The following is an 18,416-nucleotide window of genomic DNA, read 5'->3' as shown; positions in this document are numbered from 1 at the left end:
ACATACATATATATTCTTAGAAATCTCTGGAACAAATGTCATTAACAACAAATTATTTATTTATATTTATTATGAAAATATTAACAAATTTCCAGAAATTGGCGTGAAATATACGTGTAATAAGTATTCGTACACTTCTAATTTTACAACAAAAACTATAAATTTTAGTATATAAACGTAACAAAAATCAGTCTATTTGCTATTTTAGTATCTAGTGGGATTTCCTTTAGATTGTATAATCGCTTTAAGCCTTTGCGGCATTGAATTTACTAAATTTTTGGTTATAGTACTAGAAATTTTGTTCCATTCCTTTAAAAGTGCATTTTTTAAATCTTGTTTCGAAGAAATGTGATGGTCTCGAATTTTTTCTTCAAGATGACTCCATAAGTGCTCTATCACATTTACGTCTGGAGACTGTGGAGGGATTTTTAATTGCTGCGGCACATTATATAGGATCCACTGACGTGTATTATAAGCATTATGCTTTGGATCATTATCTTGCAAAAATATATAATTGCCCTGTAACTGCATTTTATTTGCACTAACCTGAAGATGCTCTTTTAGAATATCGATATACATTTTGTGATCCATGATACCATCGATAAAATGGAGGGATCCAACCCCGCTCGCACTCATAGAGCTCCAAACTGTGACTGATCCTCCTCCATGCTTTACGGTCGGCTTCAAATTTCTTTTTTCGTACTCGGTATTTTTTTACCGCCATACTGTACATCGTCCATCTGACCCAAATATGTTAAATTTACTCTTATCAGTAAATATAATACAGTTCCAGTGCTCCATAGGAACATTAACGTACTCTTTCGCGAATTGCAATCGTTTCTTTCTATTAATTTCATTTACGAAATATTTCTTACGAGCTACTCTGCCGTGATATCCTCTATCCCGTAAAAAATTAAGCACTGTGCTACTGCATACATTAATGTCCAGATCATTTTTAAGTTCAGCTGTGATTTTCACCGCACTTATCTTTGGATTTTGCTTTATTTTTCGAATTATCCATCGGCCGGTATACTCATTTATTATTCGTTTACGTCCGTTTCTTGGATTAGTTTTTACAGTTTTTCGATCGCCATATCTGTCAATGATTCCTTGAATCGTGGACCTCGGTCTATTTAAAACTTTAGAAATTTCACTCAGTGTTTTACACTTATTATGTAAATTTATAACAATTTTCCTTTCTTCTTCAGAGGTTTCCTTGCGTTTTCGTCCCATTTTACTGATAATTTCGTTGATAATGTTTGAATTCAGGATACTACCTATACCGACAGCGTCTCCAGACATGCTGATGCTAAGTATGTTTACATATCATGGATTATCTTGTAATCGTTCTATGTGGAATGTTACGAATCAAAGACTGTACGAATACTTATTACGCGTATATTTTAGGTCAATTTCTGGAAATTTGTTAATATTTTCATAATAAATATAAATAAATAATTTGTTGTTAATGACATTTGTTCCAGAGATTTCTAAGAATATGTATGCATGTTTTTGTTAACATACTTTTGTAATAAACAAAGTTCTGCAAAGGTTTTGTTCAAATTGACTAGTGTACGAATACTTTTTACACTCACTGTATTTGTAATCTACTATATACATCTGTATGTAATAATTATTTTATTTAAACACACAGTACTACACGTAACACCATACAGTCGCCTCTAAAAAATTGTAACCTATCGATTCTATAGCAAGACAAGAATCTATTTATAATCTACTATATAAACTTGTATGTAATAATTATTTTATTTAAACACACAGTACTACATGTAACACTGTACACTCGTCTCTAAAAAATTGTAGCCAGTCGATTCTATAGCAAGACAAAAATCTATTTGTAATCTAGTATATATATTCGTATCTAATAATTATTTTGTTTAAACGCAAAGTACTACATGCAACACCATACACATGCCTCTAGAAAGTTATAGCCTATCGATTCTATAGCAAGACAAGAATCTATAATTTACAATATAAATTTGTATGGAATAATAATTTTATTTAAACACACAGTACTACACGTAACACCATACAGTTGCCTCTAAAAAATTGTAAGCTGTCGATTCTATAGCAAGACAAGAATCTACTTGTAATCCTCTATATAAATTTATATGCAATAATAATTTTATTTAATAATTATAACAGAAATAAAATACGCACCAAGAATAAAAAATGTAACACAAAATTCGATGTCTCTACACTGAATCTAGGCAAGCGTCAAATATAGAATATTTATTAATACCCAGATAACAACATTTCTTCGTATATTTGTAAATTATTAAACACATTATATTGTTATTTGGAGAAAACCACTAGGGTTAATCGAGACGTATATGTAATATAAAACTATTATTTTTAATATAAAACACACAGTATTACACGTAACACCATACACATGCTAAAATAAAAAGTTATAACCTATCTATTCTATAGCAAGACAAGGGTCTACTTATAACCTACTGTCTAAAATATGTTATAATGTAAAACGTGTAATGAAAAACAATTTCAAAATAGATTAAAATTATCACTAGATTTATGGAACACGTCACTTTGACGAGCTATTTGTTAGCAATTTGTGTTGAATTTTGTTGAAGTAATAATATAATTATATATTCTAGTTAAAATAAAGACTGCATTTTAATGTAATCAACATAATGAATTCTAGTAAAAATATGCCCAATCGATGTTTGTAAATCTAGTGTTAAATGACAAAAGATTCTGTATTGTCTCTCATATCTTGTTTTATTTATCAATGAAACATTCTACCATAGAAAGTTTCAATATTTTATCGATCTTGAAACCAAGATTTCGAATTTGTTTAATTTATTTATTCATTATACGACAATTGAATTTTCTTTTCGTATGAAAAGATGGCGAGAATCTAATATATTATATAAACTTTAAAGGAGAATTTATTTGTTCATTTTCTTACAAAAATTAAATTCTTTCTGTACAAAAAGAAAAATGAATAAAACTTAGCATAGGCAACACAGAACGGAAAATAAAAAATATGTACGAAAATATAATAAATGATAGAGAAAAAGAAATAATAATATCAAAGAAAAGATTATCAGCTGGACCAGTATAATGAAATGGCTTTTTGGGTAGTATATTTAAAATTATACAATTTTCAATTATCAGTACATATTCTAACAATCATCACTTTGAACCATAATAGAAATAGGTACGTTATAATATGAGAAAATAAAGAATAGAAGTAGAAATAATATCTTGGACTTTCTTTTATAAAAATAATAGTTTTATATTACATGTACGTCTCGATTAACCCTAGTGGTTTTCTTCAAATAACAATATAATGTGTTTAATAATTTTCAAATATACGAAGAAATGTTGTTATCTGGGTATTAATAAATATTCTATATTTGGTGCTTGCTTAGAGTCAGTGTAGAGACATCGAAATTTGTGTTACATTTTTTATTCTTGGTGCGTGTTTTATTTCTGTTATAATTATTTTTGCGTTAAAGATTTTTATGATTCTTGTGACGTGATACAAATTAGTTAAAAATTACTGTATAGTTCTCAATGTCTTTTTGCTCTTACGTACAACGTTGTACACGCTCGTCCATGATACAGCAGGCATTTATAAACTACATATTTACAGATAACGTTACTTTTGTTTTGCATGTACGCAGATAACAGTATACGCAAAAACAAGCAATGTCGTTATTATTTCAACACAGTATCATATAATTCCAAGGACTATAATTTACTACATACTATCGTCCGAATAAATTATAATCGTTACTTACCATGTTTGCGGTACTCCTCCAGATTCATATTATCTGCAATGAAAGCAATACGCACACTATAGTACAAACAGTTTACAATGAACAATATTATTGAATATACTTGCAGACACTAAATAAAATTTCAATTATTAAAAAGTTAGAAGTTAATCCTCGCATTTCTTTTCATCGAATATTCTCACAAAGTTGGGCAAATGTTATTTATAAATAACGAATATAAATTTTAAATCGATTCCTAAACTAACTCCTATGTTCGTTTTAATCACAAATTCATTTATAAATCAGAATTTATCGATGAATTTTTTAAAGCAATATTCGGACGAGCTTAACATTTTTATTCGTTATTCGAGAATAAAATTTTCCCAACTATGTCGTACGGCAACACTTAACACATTGTATATCATACCAAAATAAATTATTAAAGTCTTAAAAAAATTTTAAACATACTGTTTTGTATAATATATTTACACTACATCTTTAAAAATCAAATTAAAAATGCATAATTGGCGAATGGAGCGATTCTTTGAAGTTTACTGACGCAGAAAAATTATTAAAAATTACCCGCGCGCCGTAGATTGAAACTGTAACGTTATGAATTACGTACACTCGTTTACACATTTTATATAATGTATCTGCACTGTATCTTTAAAAATCAAATTAAAAATGTATAACTAGCGAATTGAGCGGTTCTTTGAAATTTATTGACGCAGAAAAATTATTAAAATTGAACCAGCAAGTGTTATGATTGAAACAGTAGTGTTATGAATTACGTACACTGGTTTAGAATGTGTTAATATCAACTTAACAGGTAAGAAAATATTCGTGAAGATTATTTCTCTGAACACTAACGTATCGATTAACGATTTTGGTTAACGCTCACCGTTGCACCTCACAATAACCAAATCTCGAAATTTCGATGGCACCGTATCAGGCGCATGTGGTGACGTTTAATTGATCTCGCCGCCGGAAGTGGTAGTTCGCGGAAGGGAGTCAAGAATCGCAGCGCGTTTCGTGGAAGCTTAGATTTTAGCGAGCGTAAAGACTGGATACGCTTAGTCGTCCTATGCGTGTTGACCTAGCATCGAACTTTCACGCCGCGATAGGTACTCGCGAATGATTTTGTAAGGATTCATCGTCGATCGATTGTCACATGGGCCCAGAGCTTATTAGGCTAGTGTCACAAGGCTCCCCCCGGCCTAGAACTAGATCGTACGCTTTCCCCGATTCGACTGCGCGATTTGACCTTTCCTCGTAACCTTTTCTTTCGTGAAAAACGTCTCAAAACTTAACACATTACTCAACCAATCGAGGAAATATCCCTCTTTGTGCTTACAAACATTGTACTTCTACTAACTGTAATCTAAAATTAAAGACAACATTATGGTGGTATTCTATTTTCAATCTTTTGAAAAAATTAATATTTCTGTTAGATTCTTCTAAAGAACATGCTAGTGCCCAAACATCTCGTTTCTTTCATATTTTTTTAATCCACGAGAATGATAAAAAACATTAAATTAATAATTAACCTAACCCAGACCTAACCCAGACTTTTCCTCGTAAACTTTTCTTTCATAAAAAATGTCTCAAAACTTAACACATTACTCAACCAATCGGAAAAATATCCCTCTTTGCGCTTACAAACATCTAGCCGCATTGTGCTTCTACTAACTATAATCTATAATTAAAGACAACATTATGGTGGTATTCTATTTTCAATCTTTTGAAAAAATTGTTTTTTTTGGTAGATTTTCTTAAAGAATATGCTAGTGTTCAAGCTCCTAGTTTCTTTCATATTTTTTTAATCCACAAAAGTGATAAAAACCATTAAATTAACAAATAAAATTTTAAGTGTTGCCATTTTTGTAATTATTGAGTTTTTATTTTTATTTTACGATCTACTATAGTCAAACTCATACTAATTAAGAATCTATTTTCAATTTTCATTTCAAATTTGTGGAATGGTTAAAACCATAGAAACCATAAGACGTTTTAGAAAATGCCAAATGACTAATTATTAATATTTTACTTCGAAAAAATTCGTACAAATGTCACAATTATCAATAAACATTTTAATTGAATTAAAATTATTTTTCGCAGTCTGATATTACGGGACGAAATTTTTCGGAATAAATTCGTGCAATAAATAGTAAAATATTGAACAATAAATTTAAACATGATTATATTAATTTGTTCGCGATGGTTTTGCTTTATAAATTATATGAGAAGTAAGTTCTTGGAGTAAAAGGTTTCCCCTCTTTTCTAAATCATTTACAATACAATATTATGTAGTATAAATATAAAACAAAATATATATGTATATGGAATAAATTATTCTAGATTGAAAAGTGCCAAATAAAAATTTATCAACGAACGAATATATTATTAACAATAATGAATGTAAATTTCATACCCATTTAGTTTTTCCTTATCTTTAATAATTTATTTTTTACATATGTTTTGATTTCTAGCCCGGAGGAGGTCAAACATTGTAATAATTGGTTATAAAATATTGCAAATCGATATTACAAGGATTAAATGAAAAGTTACGTAATTGTAATTTACATAAAGATATTTTAATTAACGAAACGGGAAAATAAAATCCTTGAAACGAACTTTTGTTGCCAGTAGGTTTTCTACATTATGTACACCGTTCACAGTACATTTCTACTAACAAAAAAACAAATTTCTTCGAGCAACTCTAAGCACGAATGATTCTATATTTTATCTTTGTAATCAGACCCAGAAAATTTTGTTTATTTTTTTGTTTAAATATAAAATGAACATTGATAATTTAAATTGATAATGATTGATAATTCAAATCGAGGCGATTAAACTTCTAAATTGTATCTTCACAGTTTCGTATTAAAAGAGGCCTAATATTATCTAGTCGTAAAAAAATATTCTTTCTGTATTTCTGAACTCTGTTAATCGTTTAAAAATAATGCCAGGATCTGATTGTGGGGAGAAAGTGTTAAAGTTCCTTTAGAACGACTCGAAAACTCGCTATCGTTGGCCGAGGTGTATGGCGAATCGTGATGATTACACAGAGAAGTAAATATAAACGGAACAAAAGCGCTCGCTCCAAAGATTATTTTCCCCCTTCATTTGTTAAAATACTCCAACTTAAATTAAAGTTATGGAGGCATTACTTTTCACTCGAGCATCATAGTATGAGAAATTTCCTAGCTCCTTTTCAAGTGTTAATTTCCTACGAAAAGTGAATAAGAATAGTAAAATCTGTGATTATCACGCGATTAAGTTAACGTGTACGTAGTTTATTTAACCAATGACGTTTCGTGCACGAAGAAGCTTGATCCACTACAAGAAAAATTGAATATACCTCCCAATAATATTTGAAAATTAGGTAATAGTAAAAAAGTATACTTATAATTTATTTGAAATAAATATTATTACGTAGCTTTGAAACACAACAAATAATTAGGAGTTTTAAAGGTATTCAGAATCGTCAGATGTATGTATATGTTTATTCCCTATTATTTTCTATTATTTCCTATTACTTCCTTGTTCGAAGGTATCTTTAATTTTTCTTGGTGAGGAACTATAGAAATTTGTCATATTATGAAACATGTATTGATATCATTACGTTATAATATTTACGATTTCTGTAATTTTAAGTATTGACGAATTCTGTAAATCTAATGTCAAGCTATGAATTAAAACACCAACGGTTAAATAAACCACCATAATTAGAACTAAGCATAATTTTCGAGAAAGTACGTATAAAAGGGCTAATACAGCATTTTATTTCTTCAAATTAATATCAAAATATAGAAAATATCAATACAACGAAATAGATTCATACATTCAATTATTGTTTTTATCTGAACCATTTGAAGAGCATAATTGCTTTTTTACAAGCACACTACCCCAGAAACGCTTTAAGGGTAGAAAATTTGCTACTCGTTCTACGATTTTGCAAGTGTTAGACTTGAGTAACGATAATAGTATAAATAAAGCTACAACAAGCAATAATATGTAAGGAAAAACAAAATAAAATAATTAATGTACGCTGCAAGGATAGTTTTAACCAGTTTAAGGATTCTTCAATTATATCTGTTTTTGTGTATACAAAGTTAGCATGAATAATCATTCTATTTATCTTGGAGAATCTTGAATAAGAATTAAAGTATGGCCAATTAGATCTTAAGTTTTGTTACACGAGTAGAACTTAGGCGGACAGCCGTAAGAGAATGTTGGAAATAGGAATGGCTTCTTCTCCGATATTACTTAATCCTGTTTTGGGGAAACACAGAATCTCACTCGCGAGTATCGCAGAAATCCGAAGCTGTTTATGTCTTCTGGGAAGTGGGACTAACGAAGTCAGCGTTCAAGTTGATTTTGCAAATTAAATTATGGGTAGCAGTAAACGTTTTGGGACATCTAATATTTTATGCGATTGGATATATGAACTTTTTTCAATTATAAAATGTTAACGAATAGATAAGTAAATAGTAAAGATAAAAAAAAATATGAGAAAATTTAAATAAAATTGAATAATGTATACATTTTAAAAGTTACTTGTAATTAAAACAAACATCATGGGGTTAACAATCTGTTCTTCCAAACTGACTTGTCGAAGCTACTACAAACATATTAAAACAGTTTTTTTATTATGAAATTAATACTACTTGTATATCGAGGTTTTCTTCGAATTATTATTACTTAATAATTTGACTGGAATGGAAAGTAATAAATTGATCCCGGATACAATATTATAAGAATTATTAGAGTTATAGAAAAAACCATATACACTCGAAACTAACATATTTATATATGATATTTTTGTTTTGAGATAAATAAAATTAAAATGCAAATGAACACTTTCTCCAGGTCAATTGTAACACGGAAGATCTTCAGGATGTTCACTCTATTATTTGCCAGTGATTTCTTCGAAAACTATTGTACTTACAAAAAAATGAAAGAGGCAAAAGTTTTATTAGGTGTACAAATGAATAATCCAAATTATCTTAAGCAGTTATAAAATCAAGTTTAAAGTCAATAGATTTTCCCGCTCTTTTGCGGTCATATAGTGTTGACATATAGCTAGTTAAAACAAAAAATAGTTTAGTGAAAGGCCCAACATAACCTTCAAAAGTATTCAATTCAGTAGAGTCGAAAATGGCAACAAATAAGGTGCATATCCAACACTGCATTTTTTACGAATTCCAACAAGGGAAAAATGCTGCAAGAGCATGCAAATCGATTTGTTCCTTCCTCGGTGAAGGTGTTGTATCATATGATACGTGCGCATTTTGGTTTAAGCGGTTTAAAAGCGATAATTTGAATCTAATCAACAAACAACGCCCTGGAGGTCCTCGGAAATGCGACAACGATGATTTGGAACAACTGCTCGCTGAGAATGCGGCACAAACTCAAAAAGAACTTGCAGAACAGTTAGGAGTAACCCAGCAAACGATTTCCAAACTCCTATGTGAGATGGGAAAGATTCAGAAAGAAGGAAAATGGGTTCCGTATGAACTCACTGCAACCAACAAAAATCAACGAGTGGCAGCGTGTCTTTCTCTTTTCAATAAGCAGCGTGGAAAGTCTTTCTTGTGGAAAATCGTTACGGGCGATGAGAAGTGGATACTCTATGACAATCCGAAACGCAGAAAGTCATGGATAAATCCCGGCGAAGCATCAACATCGGTTGCAAAACCCAATCGCTTCGGAAAAATGGTTCTTCTCTGCATTTGGTGGGATATCAAGGGCGCGGTTTATTATGAGTTGTTGAAAGCGAGTGAAACAGTAACTGCGGACTGCTACCAACGTCAATTAATCTGCTTGAGTCAAGCATTGGAACGAAAACGTCCGTATACTGGCAAAGGAGAACGTCCAGTGAAATTGTTGCATGCCAACGCCAGGCCACATATTGCTTCCCATACAAAAGACACCATAATGAGTCTTGACTGGGTTGTCTTGCAGCACCCGGCGTATTCACCAGACATTGCTCCATCTGATTATCACTTGTTCCGGTCGATGCAACACGCCTTATCCGATATGCACTTCCAATCAGTGGATGAGATCCGAAAATGGTTTGACGACTTTATCGGGCCCAAAAACGTAAAATTTTTCTCAGATGGAATTCATTAGCTGCCTGAAAGATGGCTTAAAGTTATAGAAAGTAACGACGAATACTTTGATTGAACAATTCAATTTATTTTCTTTCAAAATAAACATTGAATATGGCTGAAAAAATTCGATTATTCATTTGTACACCATACAATTTTATATGACCAACAGGACAGTCTATATCAATTTTTAATATTTATATTATTTTGCGAGAAATGAAGGTGACCTTCAATTTGTTAAATGGAATACCATATATTTTTTTATATCATATGAAATTTATAATATAATTTATATATAAATTTGTAATAAGGAAATAAAAGAAATTTGAATGGATATAAACTATTTGAAAACTAAAATACAACAAGCATGTGCACCGATACCTTATACAACAGTATCAGCAGCAACTGAAAACGTAATCCGTAGAAATGAAATGTGTATTCGTGCACAAGGAAATCATTTTGAACATTTTTTGTAATCTTACTAATAGAGAGTTTTAATTAACACAATGTTATGAAATATTCAAACTTCTTTTATTTTCGATCTTCTATAACCTCGAAGATCATCATACACTCCTCGTCAAAAAGATAGCCCAGGTGCGCTATCTTTAATTTCTCAATGACGCATGTAAAGATTTTCGTTTGTGACATATAATATCAAAACATTATAAGCTCAGAATATGCGGTTCGTTGAAAATAATTAAAAATATTATGATGTTTAGTGTGTAACAAAAAAAAATTGTTTTATTTTAAGAACGAAATGATAGCACATATACAATAAGAAAATAATAATCAACATAAATTGTAACTAACAATAATTACTTATCAAACATATGTACTTATTTAATAATGGGTACAACCCCCTTTATTTTCTTTTACTTCTATTGCACGATTTGGTATCGATTTATATAGTTTTTGGATATAATTCTGACTTAACGTGTGCCATTCGCGTACAATTAAATTTTTTAATTCTTGTACGTGTTGATACTGCTTTCCTTTCGCGTATACATTGCGAACAAGTTCTGCCCAGCAATTTTCAATAATAGTATGGTCCGGGGAGCGTGCAGGCCACGGTAAAACAAATATATTGATATAAAAAAATATATAACATTTCATTTAAAAAATTGAAGGTTGCCTTCATTTCTTGCAAAATAATATAAATATGCAAAATTCATATACACTGTCTTACTGATCACAAAAAACTATAAAACATTTTTCACTCTCACTTTTTTTCTAATCATAATAGTTTTGGAAAAATCATTGTATAGTAACATAATTTAAATTTATAAAATCAACATTACTTATTCAACACGTTTCTAAAGCCAATTTTTGATTATAATCTAAATTGTTAAGAAAATTAAACATTATCGTACCGAAAATGCATTCTGCTAATAATACATGCATACTGCATTAAAATAATAAGTACATGCCATATATTTAAGTTATCACTTTTGACTTCGGCCTACACAATATCTATAGATTATAAAGTGGCAGTGAAAAGATTATAAAATTCAAACATTTTTCTGCGAAATAGAATTACAATTATTAAGCCGATTAATTCTTTGAAGCACAGTGGGTTAAAAAATAATTCACGTTTTTAATATTCTAATATGCACGGTGAGATATTTTGCAATTGACCAAGAAGAATAAAATTAATTAGAAATACGAAGGTTTAAATTATGTCGCATTTGTTTAGTCAGGGAATTTCTCGACGTACATTAGTTAAGGCAAAAAAATATTGGTTTCCTTTTCCCATATACAAAAATAAAATTCCTGTTCAACTTGGAACTTTTCTGGTTCTAAAAATTTATACCTCACGGAGTTAAAGTACTTTTTAAATTTAGTAATGTCTACTGTAAACATTTTTTATCTTTTAGAAGTCCCCAGTATATTAAAAAGGAAAACTTTTTTTGCAACAAATAACATTCTTGGTATACAAAGTATCTAATTTTATTGCATTTCGAGTCGGCTGCGCTTGAACTCATGAGTAATACAGTTTATTAGTATATATGTAATTAGTTCAAACAGATTATTGAAACGATTAATAGCGTTACGTCTACTTACGGCAGGATCTGCTAGTTAGATTTACTGATGAGTCCAGCTAGCAGATCCGCGATGAAATGCAAAATTATTGCTCCGTACTGGAACTATTATTACCAAATCGCAAAGTGATTGTAAATTTATAAAAATTTGGTACGTATAAAATAATAATATAAAATTTTCAATTATCAGCACATATTCTGACAATCATCACTTTGGACCATAATAGAAATAAGTACATTATAATGTGAGAAAATAAAGAATAAAAGTAGAAATGATATATTGGACTTTCTTTTATAAAAATAATTTTATATTACATGTACATCTCCATTAACCCTAGTGGTTTTCTTCAAATAACAATTGTTGTTATCTGGGAATTAATAAGTATTCTATACTTGATGCTTGGCTAGATTCAAAGTAGGAAGATGTTTGTTAAACACAAACAAATTGTTTGAATATTATTTTTTCGTAGACTGCAAGTATGTGTGCGATTTTGTCCATCTTCGATTTCATAGCATTAAAACGAAATGTTAATATTATAATTTCACTGTGCATATTAATACAAATATTCTAAGAAAATAAATAATTAATGAATCAAGAACTTGGATGATTCTAAACAATGCCTCGGATGGCAGGGCGAAACAAACGTTGTGTATTTAATAAAATAATACTTTCGAAGCATTTGATCTATTACTTCTTCGTTCTCTGCATAATTATGATTAGATCCATCTATTCATCCAAAAAGAAAGAAAGTTTAACGCGTCCTTGGACTTGTAATTCCCCGTCGTACATTGACGATCGTCTCTGGTCCTTGAAAGGGATTAACGACGACAATCAGGACGTTATCAATCGCCAATTACACGCAAGAAAATAATTATCTGATGGTCCCATACGGGCCTTATTAACAAATATTCTGAGAAAATAAATAATTAATGAGTCAAGAACTTGGATGGTTCTAGACAATTGTTGTGTACTCAATAAAATAATAGTTTCGAAGCATTTGATCTATTACTTCTTCATTCTCTGCATAATTATGATTAGATTCACCTGTTCATCCAAAAAGAAAGAAAGTTTAACGCGTCCTTGGACTTGTAATTCCCCGTCGTACATTGACGATCGTCTCTGGTCCTTGAAAGGGATTAACGACGACAATCAAGACGTTATCAATCGGCGATTACACGCAAGAAAATAAAAGATCTGCCATACGGGCGTAAAATGGAAAATCGAACATCGACAGTCGCGAGGATCTCGAGCTTAAGCCAGAATGACGCTCGACGATATTAAAAGCTCGTCCTTCCACCGTTTCCGTTTCCGACTTTTGTAATTTCCCGTAGCTTTCAGTATCCGTGCGCGATTCGAAGGATTTATCAGCGATGCCTGCTGCTTAGGTGTGACACGAGTCGCTGGTACTTGATGACGATTCGCGGTTTCACCGGAAAATAAAGCGAGACGATAGCCGGCATTTCCGTACCGATCGCGGCGATAGTCGAATTGCTCGACGGGAATCGTTTTACCCGTCGATGCAGAGATTAGATGCATCGAACCAACAGCGATCAATTTTTAATTTTATTTCGACTACGAGGCCACGAGATCTCGCTCTTCTCTGGCTCGACGAGTGGTCAGAATCAAAGGACACACGAAGATTAATATTTAGAGACATTAACAGTTCAAACGAAGAATATACTCTACAAACAATTGCAACTTCCTTGGAAGAAATACACTGATCTAATTTGTTTTCCACGTAACGGTTACGTTATTTCTCAAATTCACGAATAAAAACAAATTGAATCCTTCTAACGTTTTCGTACGTAAAGCTGGCAAACACTGAATACATCACTTGTGAATTTTTCGAGTTTGAAAGAAGGAAATGTTCGCGTTCGAATTATCGTTACCGCACTGACAGAGTGAAATTTCATGCGATATCGAAGTTGTAGATTGTTAAAGAATAATTTAAAAAACCTGGTATTTTTGGTGTTCCTGTGTCCCACGATGAACGGAAGCAGCGAGGTTTTAGCGCGATTCAGAGGGAAACTGGAGACGAGTTTGTTAAAAGTAACGATCACTTGTTCGATGACTCCGGTGACAAATTTCAGTACTGGAAAAACGGATATCTCCACGGTTGAGGGGAATCAGAGGAATGCAAGTCGTTCAACAAGTGGCCGCTTTTATACAGAGACGCGCTAAGTACAAGCTGCTTTGGCGCAAGCGTGGCCGAAGACAGAGTGAGAAACAATTTCTGTGACTAAGCTTTGCGATCTTAAGGGACTACCGATGAACGATCTCGTGTTTCTGCGTACAATCTCAATTAATTTTGTTGAATGCACTCTGCATTCGCGCTGTAACTTACCCGAGCTTCTCAACAAATACTCTTTTTCCACTTTCTCGAATTCTTCTCCGTGCTTCGATATGGGGCGTGCAACAACCTTCTGCTTTTTCAAACAGAAATCATGGCAGCTTTTCTTTGTTTCCCATGGAAGATTGAATCTGAAAATATTTTTGCGAAACAGGAAGAATTGTAACTCAAATGAATAGTTATCAACAATTTAATAGAAGTCACTAATAAATATGGTAATTACAAATTTGAATCGCAATAGGAAGAAATTTTACGGTATAAAAATGCTACAATAGAATAAATAACATTGTCTCTTCTCAAATATTGCAGTTTCGAAGAGTTTTAGCTTTGTAAAAATATAATTTTGCCTTGAATACTTTTTTTAATTTAAACGCCTAAAACGTTCGTGTAACGATTTCAATATAGTTTCAGTAATAGATGTAACAAAATGAGTGTACTACATAAAGTAATTCTCAAGAATTTATTGTAATAAAACGATTTAACATAATTTTGTTGCAGTTATACGACAACAAAATAATATGTACTTTTTGGTTCTAGGAGTAAATCTTCTCTGAAATATTTTTGTACTCTACAATTTAATTTAGTACATATTTATGTATTGCATACTCATCATGATTTTTTAAATTTCATAAGTATAAGAATATATTTAATACGATCAATACTCGAATGACAGTCTTACAAGTAAACCTACCCAACTGATACTCACTGATTTGAATGAAATTTGACGTACTTATTAAACACCGAAAAATATTAAATACGTGTTTTTTTGTTTCGGCTAAATACGCTTTTTAGGGGTAGAAAGTACCCCGCAACCTCTGGAGATGGAAACGTTTGTGGCTAATTATTTCTTAAAGGTTACAGTTTCTGTAAAAAGTACTAGATCCAGAGTTGTACAGTTTAAAGTGATACACTTGATGGCGTCCTTGAAATCGACCTTGAGGTCGATTTTCAAGGTCATTTGAAAATCATTTCGTTTATCAAAGGGAGTATTTTGCTTTTCACCCCGAGAATCGATAGAGCGTAAAATTTTACATTCATTGCCAGAGCGTTGGTGGTTTGTAAATGAAACAAGCTTCTGTAATTTAAAATTGTTTATTGATTCAACCAATTAAGGCAAGAGTAGTAATAATTCGATCAATAAAGAAATTAAAAGTTGATTATTCATTCAAATAAGGTAAGATGTGTGATCGAGATCCAGCCAGTGAAGGCGATTTCATAATTTCTTTTCACATATGTCTATGAATATAAATTCCATGGTAATTGGCATTATTCTTTATATTCATGACAATAATGAGGAATAGCTGTATCTTCTATGGCAAAAAAATGCTCCATACACAGAGAGTTAGTACACCACGCACATTTTATTACTGCAATGTTATTGCAGATTTTGCAGACTGTACCGCAATTCTTTAAACAGAAATCGACAGGCGTTTCACATCTATCTGGTTTTTCTTGAATATATCCACTTTTCCACCAGGCATATTTAATCATGTTTTGGAATCGGGGTGACGAAAATTGAGTGTGGATTAATGATTGAATTTTGAGGATGTTATTCCTCAAATGTAGGTTAATATTATAATTGTATAAGAGAATTAAGTCCGATAATTGTTTCAGGAAGTTTTTCCACGGTCTGAATACGTAGACATCCAATGGTTGAATGAAGCCAGTTGTTCCCGCAGGAATTGTAAGGATTTTTACTTCTTTATTATCCTTGTCTATATATTCAAATTATATTTTCATTCTGGAAAAATTATTTTCGGTTGCGGGGATCAATTACAATAATTTTTGGTGAATGGACATATCCCCGAAATCTTGCGCATTTTCGAGAAAAAAATTCAGTACGAGCGGAACTTTAAACGTTAATAACTTTTTAACGAAGCCTCCATAAACAAATTGGTATTCTTGATTTTCGTCTTATGTTGGCCTCTACTATCGCACATTAAAATTTTTACTATAGGTAGCCGAACACCCTGTATAGTAACCTCCCCCTTTTCGAAATCTGTTAAAAAAAAATGAAAATTTCTAATATAGCATGAATGTAACGTTCAATTTACAATTAGAGTGACATTTCATGTTTTCTTATCTTTACTTCTATTCCGAAGTTACTTACAAAACTTTTTTTCTCCTTCATATTTTTTCTATGAGCCTATTTTCCCATACCGTCTGATTGTTCCTTTTTTGGGAAAATAACGCAACAAATCAATTCTGAAGACAGATTAGAGTCATCGCATAAAATTACTGATTATAAATACAGGATGCGTTCAAGGTCCGGCAACTGCTAAATCCGGTCAGTCCGACTTATTATTTCCAAATTTAATTGACCTTGAAAATCGACTTGAAGGTCAATTTCAAGGACACCATCAAGTGCATCACTCTGAACTATACAACTCTGGATCTAGTACTTGTTTCAGAAACTGTATCCTTTAAGAAATAATTAGCCACAAACGTTTCCATCTCCAGAGGTTGAGGGGTGCTTTCTACCCCTAAAAAGCGTATTTAGCCGAAACAAAGAACACGTATTTAATATTTTTCGGAGTTTAATAAGTATGTTAAATTTTATTCAAATCGGTGAGTATCAGTTGAGTAGTGTTACTTGTTAGATATTTTATGTAATTAATTGCAATTGTGTTTTAGTGAAACGTACCATAGGTAGTAAATAAATGCAACCTTTACATTCGAGTTTAATATTGCAAATTTACATTTAAATTTTTGTCAAATTACTAGAATAAAACGAGGTAAAGACTTGAACGTTGAAAATTCTGGTCCAATTTGTATTTTATGCGGTGGGTTCAAGCTGTAATTATAAATGAAATATAAAGTGGTGATTTCTAAATGACTAGCGACTGATCAAGTAGATCGTATACAGACGAGATGTACAAATAACATACACTGGTGGACAAAATGATAAGGCACCTCAAAATTTTTGGAAATGAACATCTATTTGTACATATACGTGGAATATAAATACACAACAAAATAAGGTACTAGTTTTGACGTAATATATGAAAAAATTAAATAAATCGTTCAATCCATTTATTATTTATACCAAGAAAATGAAATTGAGTGTGGACAAAATTATAAGGCACTTTCAATATAAAATTACAAAAGTATTAAAATGAAATAAGATTACATAGTTTTTTTAAGTTTTAATAATGTGTCGACTGTCCTTGACTATGTACCACTTCAATCATTCTTCTTGGTAAACTTCTGTACAGATCCTCTATATAATTTTGATCCAAGCTTTCCCAAGCTTCTAAAATTGCAGATTTTAATTCGGACACTGTATTATACTGTTTTCCACCTTCATATAATGTTCGGCTGAGTCTTCCCCAAACATTCTCGATAATACTTAGGTCAGGAGATCTTGCGGGCCAATTTAAAACCTTTACATTTTCCGTTTCAAAATAATTTTTTACTATGCGAGCGGTATGCACAGCTGCATTATCTTGCTGAAATATGTATTTTGTGCCAGCAATTCTGCGAGCGTAAGTGTTTATGTGTCTCTTAATTAAATTTAAGTAACCAGCACTATTCATACGGCCTTGAATGAATTCTATTTCCGTTTTTCCTCTATAGCCGATATCTGCCCATATCATTACTCCACCACCACCACATTGTCTGCGACTTAATACCCTTTGCTCCTTTCTTAAATCGTGGAAATAGTATTTATATCCATCTGGACCATCCAAATTCAGTTTTTTTTCATCCGTGAATATAATTCGTTTCCACTGGTTTTTCCATTGAATGTGCTCTATTGCAAAACTTAATCGGGCGGTCTTATGTTTGTCTGTTAACGGCGGCTTTATAGTAAATTTCTTCCGTTTTAAATAGCTTGTTTTTTTAATTACTCTTTTCACTGTTTTAGTCGATACGTTAACTCTACAATCCACTGCAATTTGTCGAGGCGTAAGTCCAGAATTCGATGCTTTTTTCAAAGTTAATCTTTTTTCTCTTGAAGAAAGGGCTGCAGGTCTTCCCTTTGACTTCTGTTTCCCATATTTTTCGGGGTTTTGTAAAAAATTCTGTATAACACACCGACTTCTTTTTAGTTTTTTTGCAATCTGTACTTGATTTTCTCCATTAGACTTTAACTGGAGTATTTTAATCTTCTCATCTTCGCTTAATGCTGTTCCTCGTCCCATAATT

At 31.5% G+C, this 18,416-nt stretch overlaps 1 protein-coding gene across 4 annotated transcripts in view; it reads right to left on the bottom strand.

Annotated features, from left to right (window-relative positions):
- The window catches only part of LOC122400372 (histidine decarboxylase), a 39,896-nt gene extending 25,860 nt beyond the window's left edge, over positions 1-14,036 (bottom strand). For 2 of the 4 annotated variants that reach the window (XM_043401806.1, XM_043401809.1), the window contains exons 1-2: positions 4,669-4,835; positions 3,792-3,824 (exon numbers count right to left, since the gene is read on the bottom strand). In XM_043401806.1, coding sequence (XP_043257741.1) covers positions 3,792-3,819 — 28 coding nt within the window. In that variant the 5' untranslated portion in view covers positions 3,820-3,824; positions 4,669-4,835. The other 2 variants (XM_043401807.1, XM_043401808.1) reach the window with 2 other exon arrangements.
- Positions 14,037-18,416: the final 4,380 nt, after the last annotated feature.

The sequence above is a fragment of the Colletes gigas genome, unplaced genomic scaffold (genome assembly GCF_013123115.1).
Source record: "Colletes gigas isolate AHSC1104 unplaced genomic scaffold, ASM1312311v1 Colletes_gigas_Sc00017, whole genome shotgun sequence".
Classification (NCBI taxonomy): domain Eukaryota; kingdom Metazoa; phylum Arthropoda; class Insecta; order Hymenoptera; family Colletidae; genus Colletes; species Colletes gigas.
This window is presented reverse-complemented; position numbering and strand designations above follow the sequence as displayed.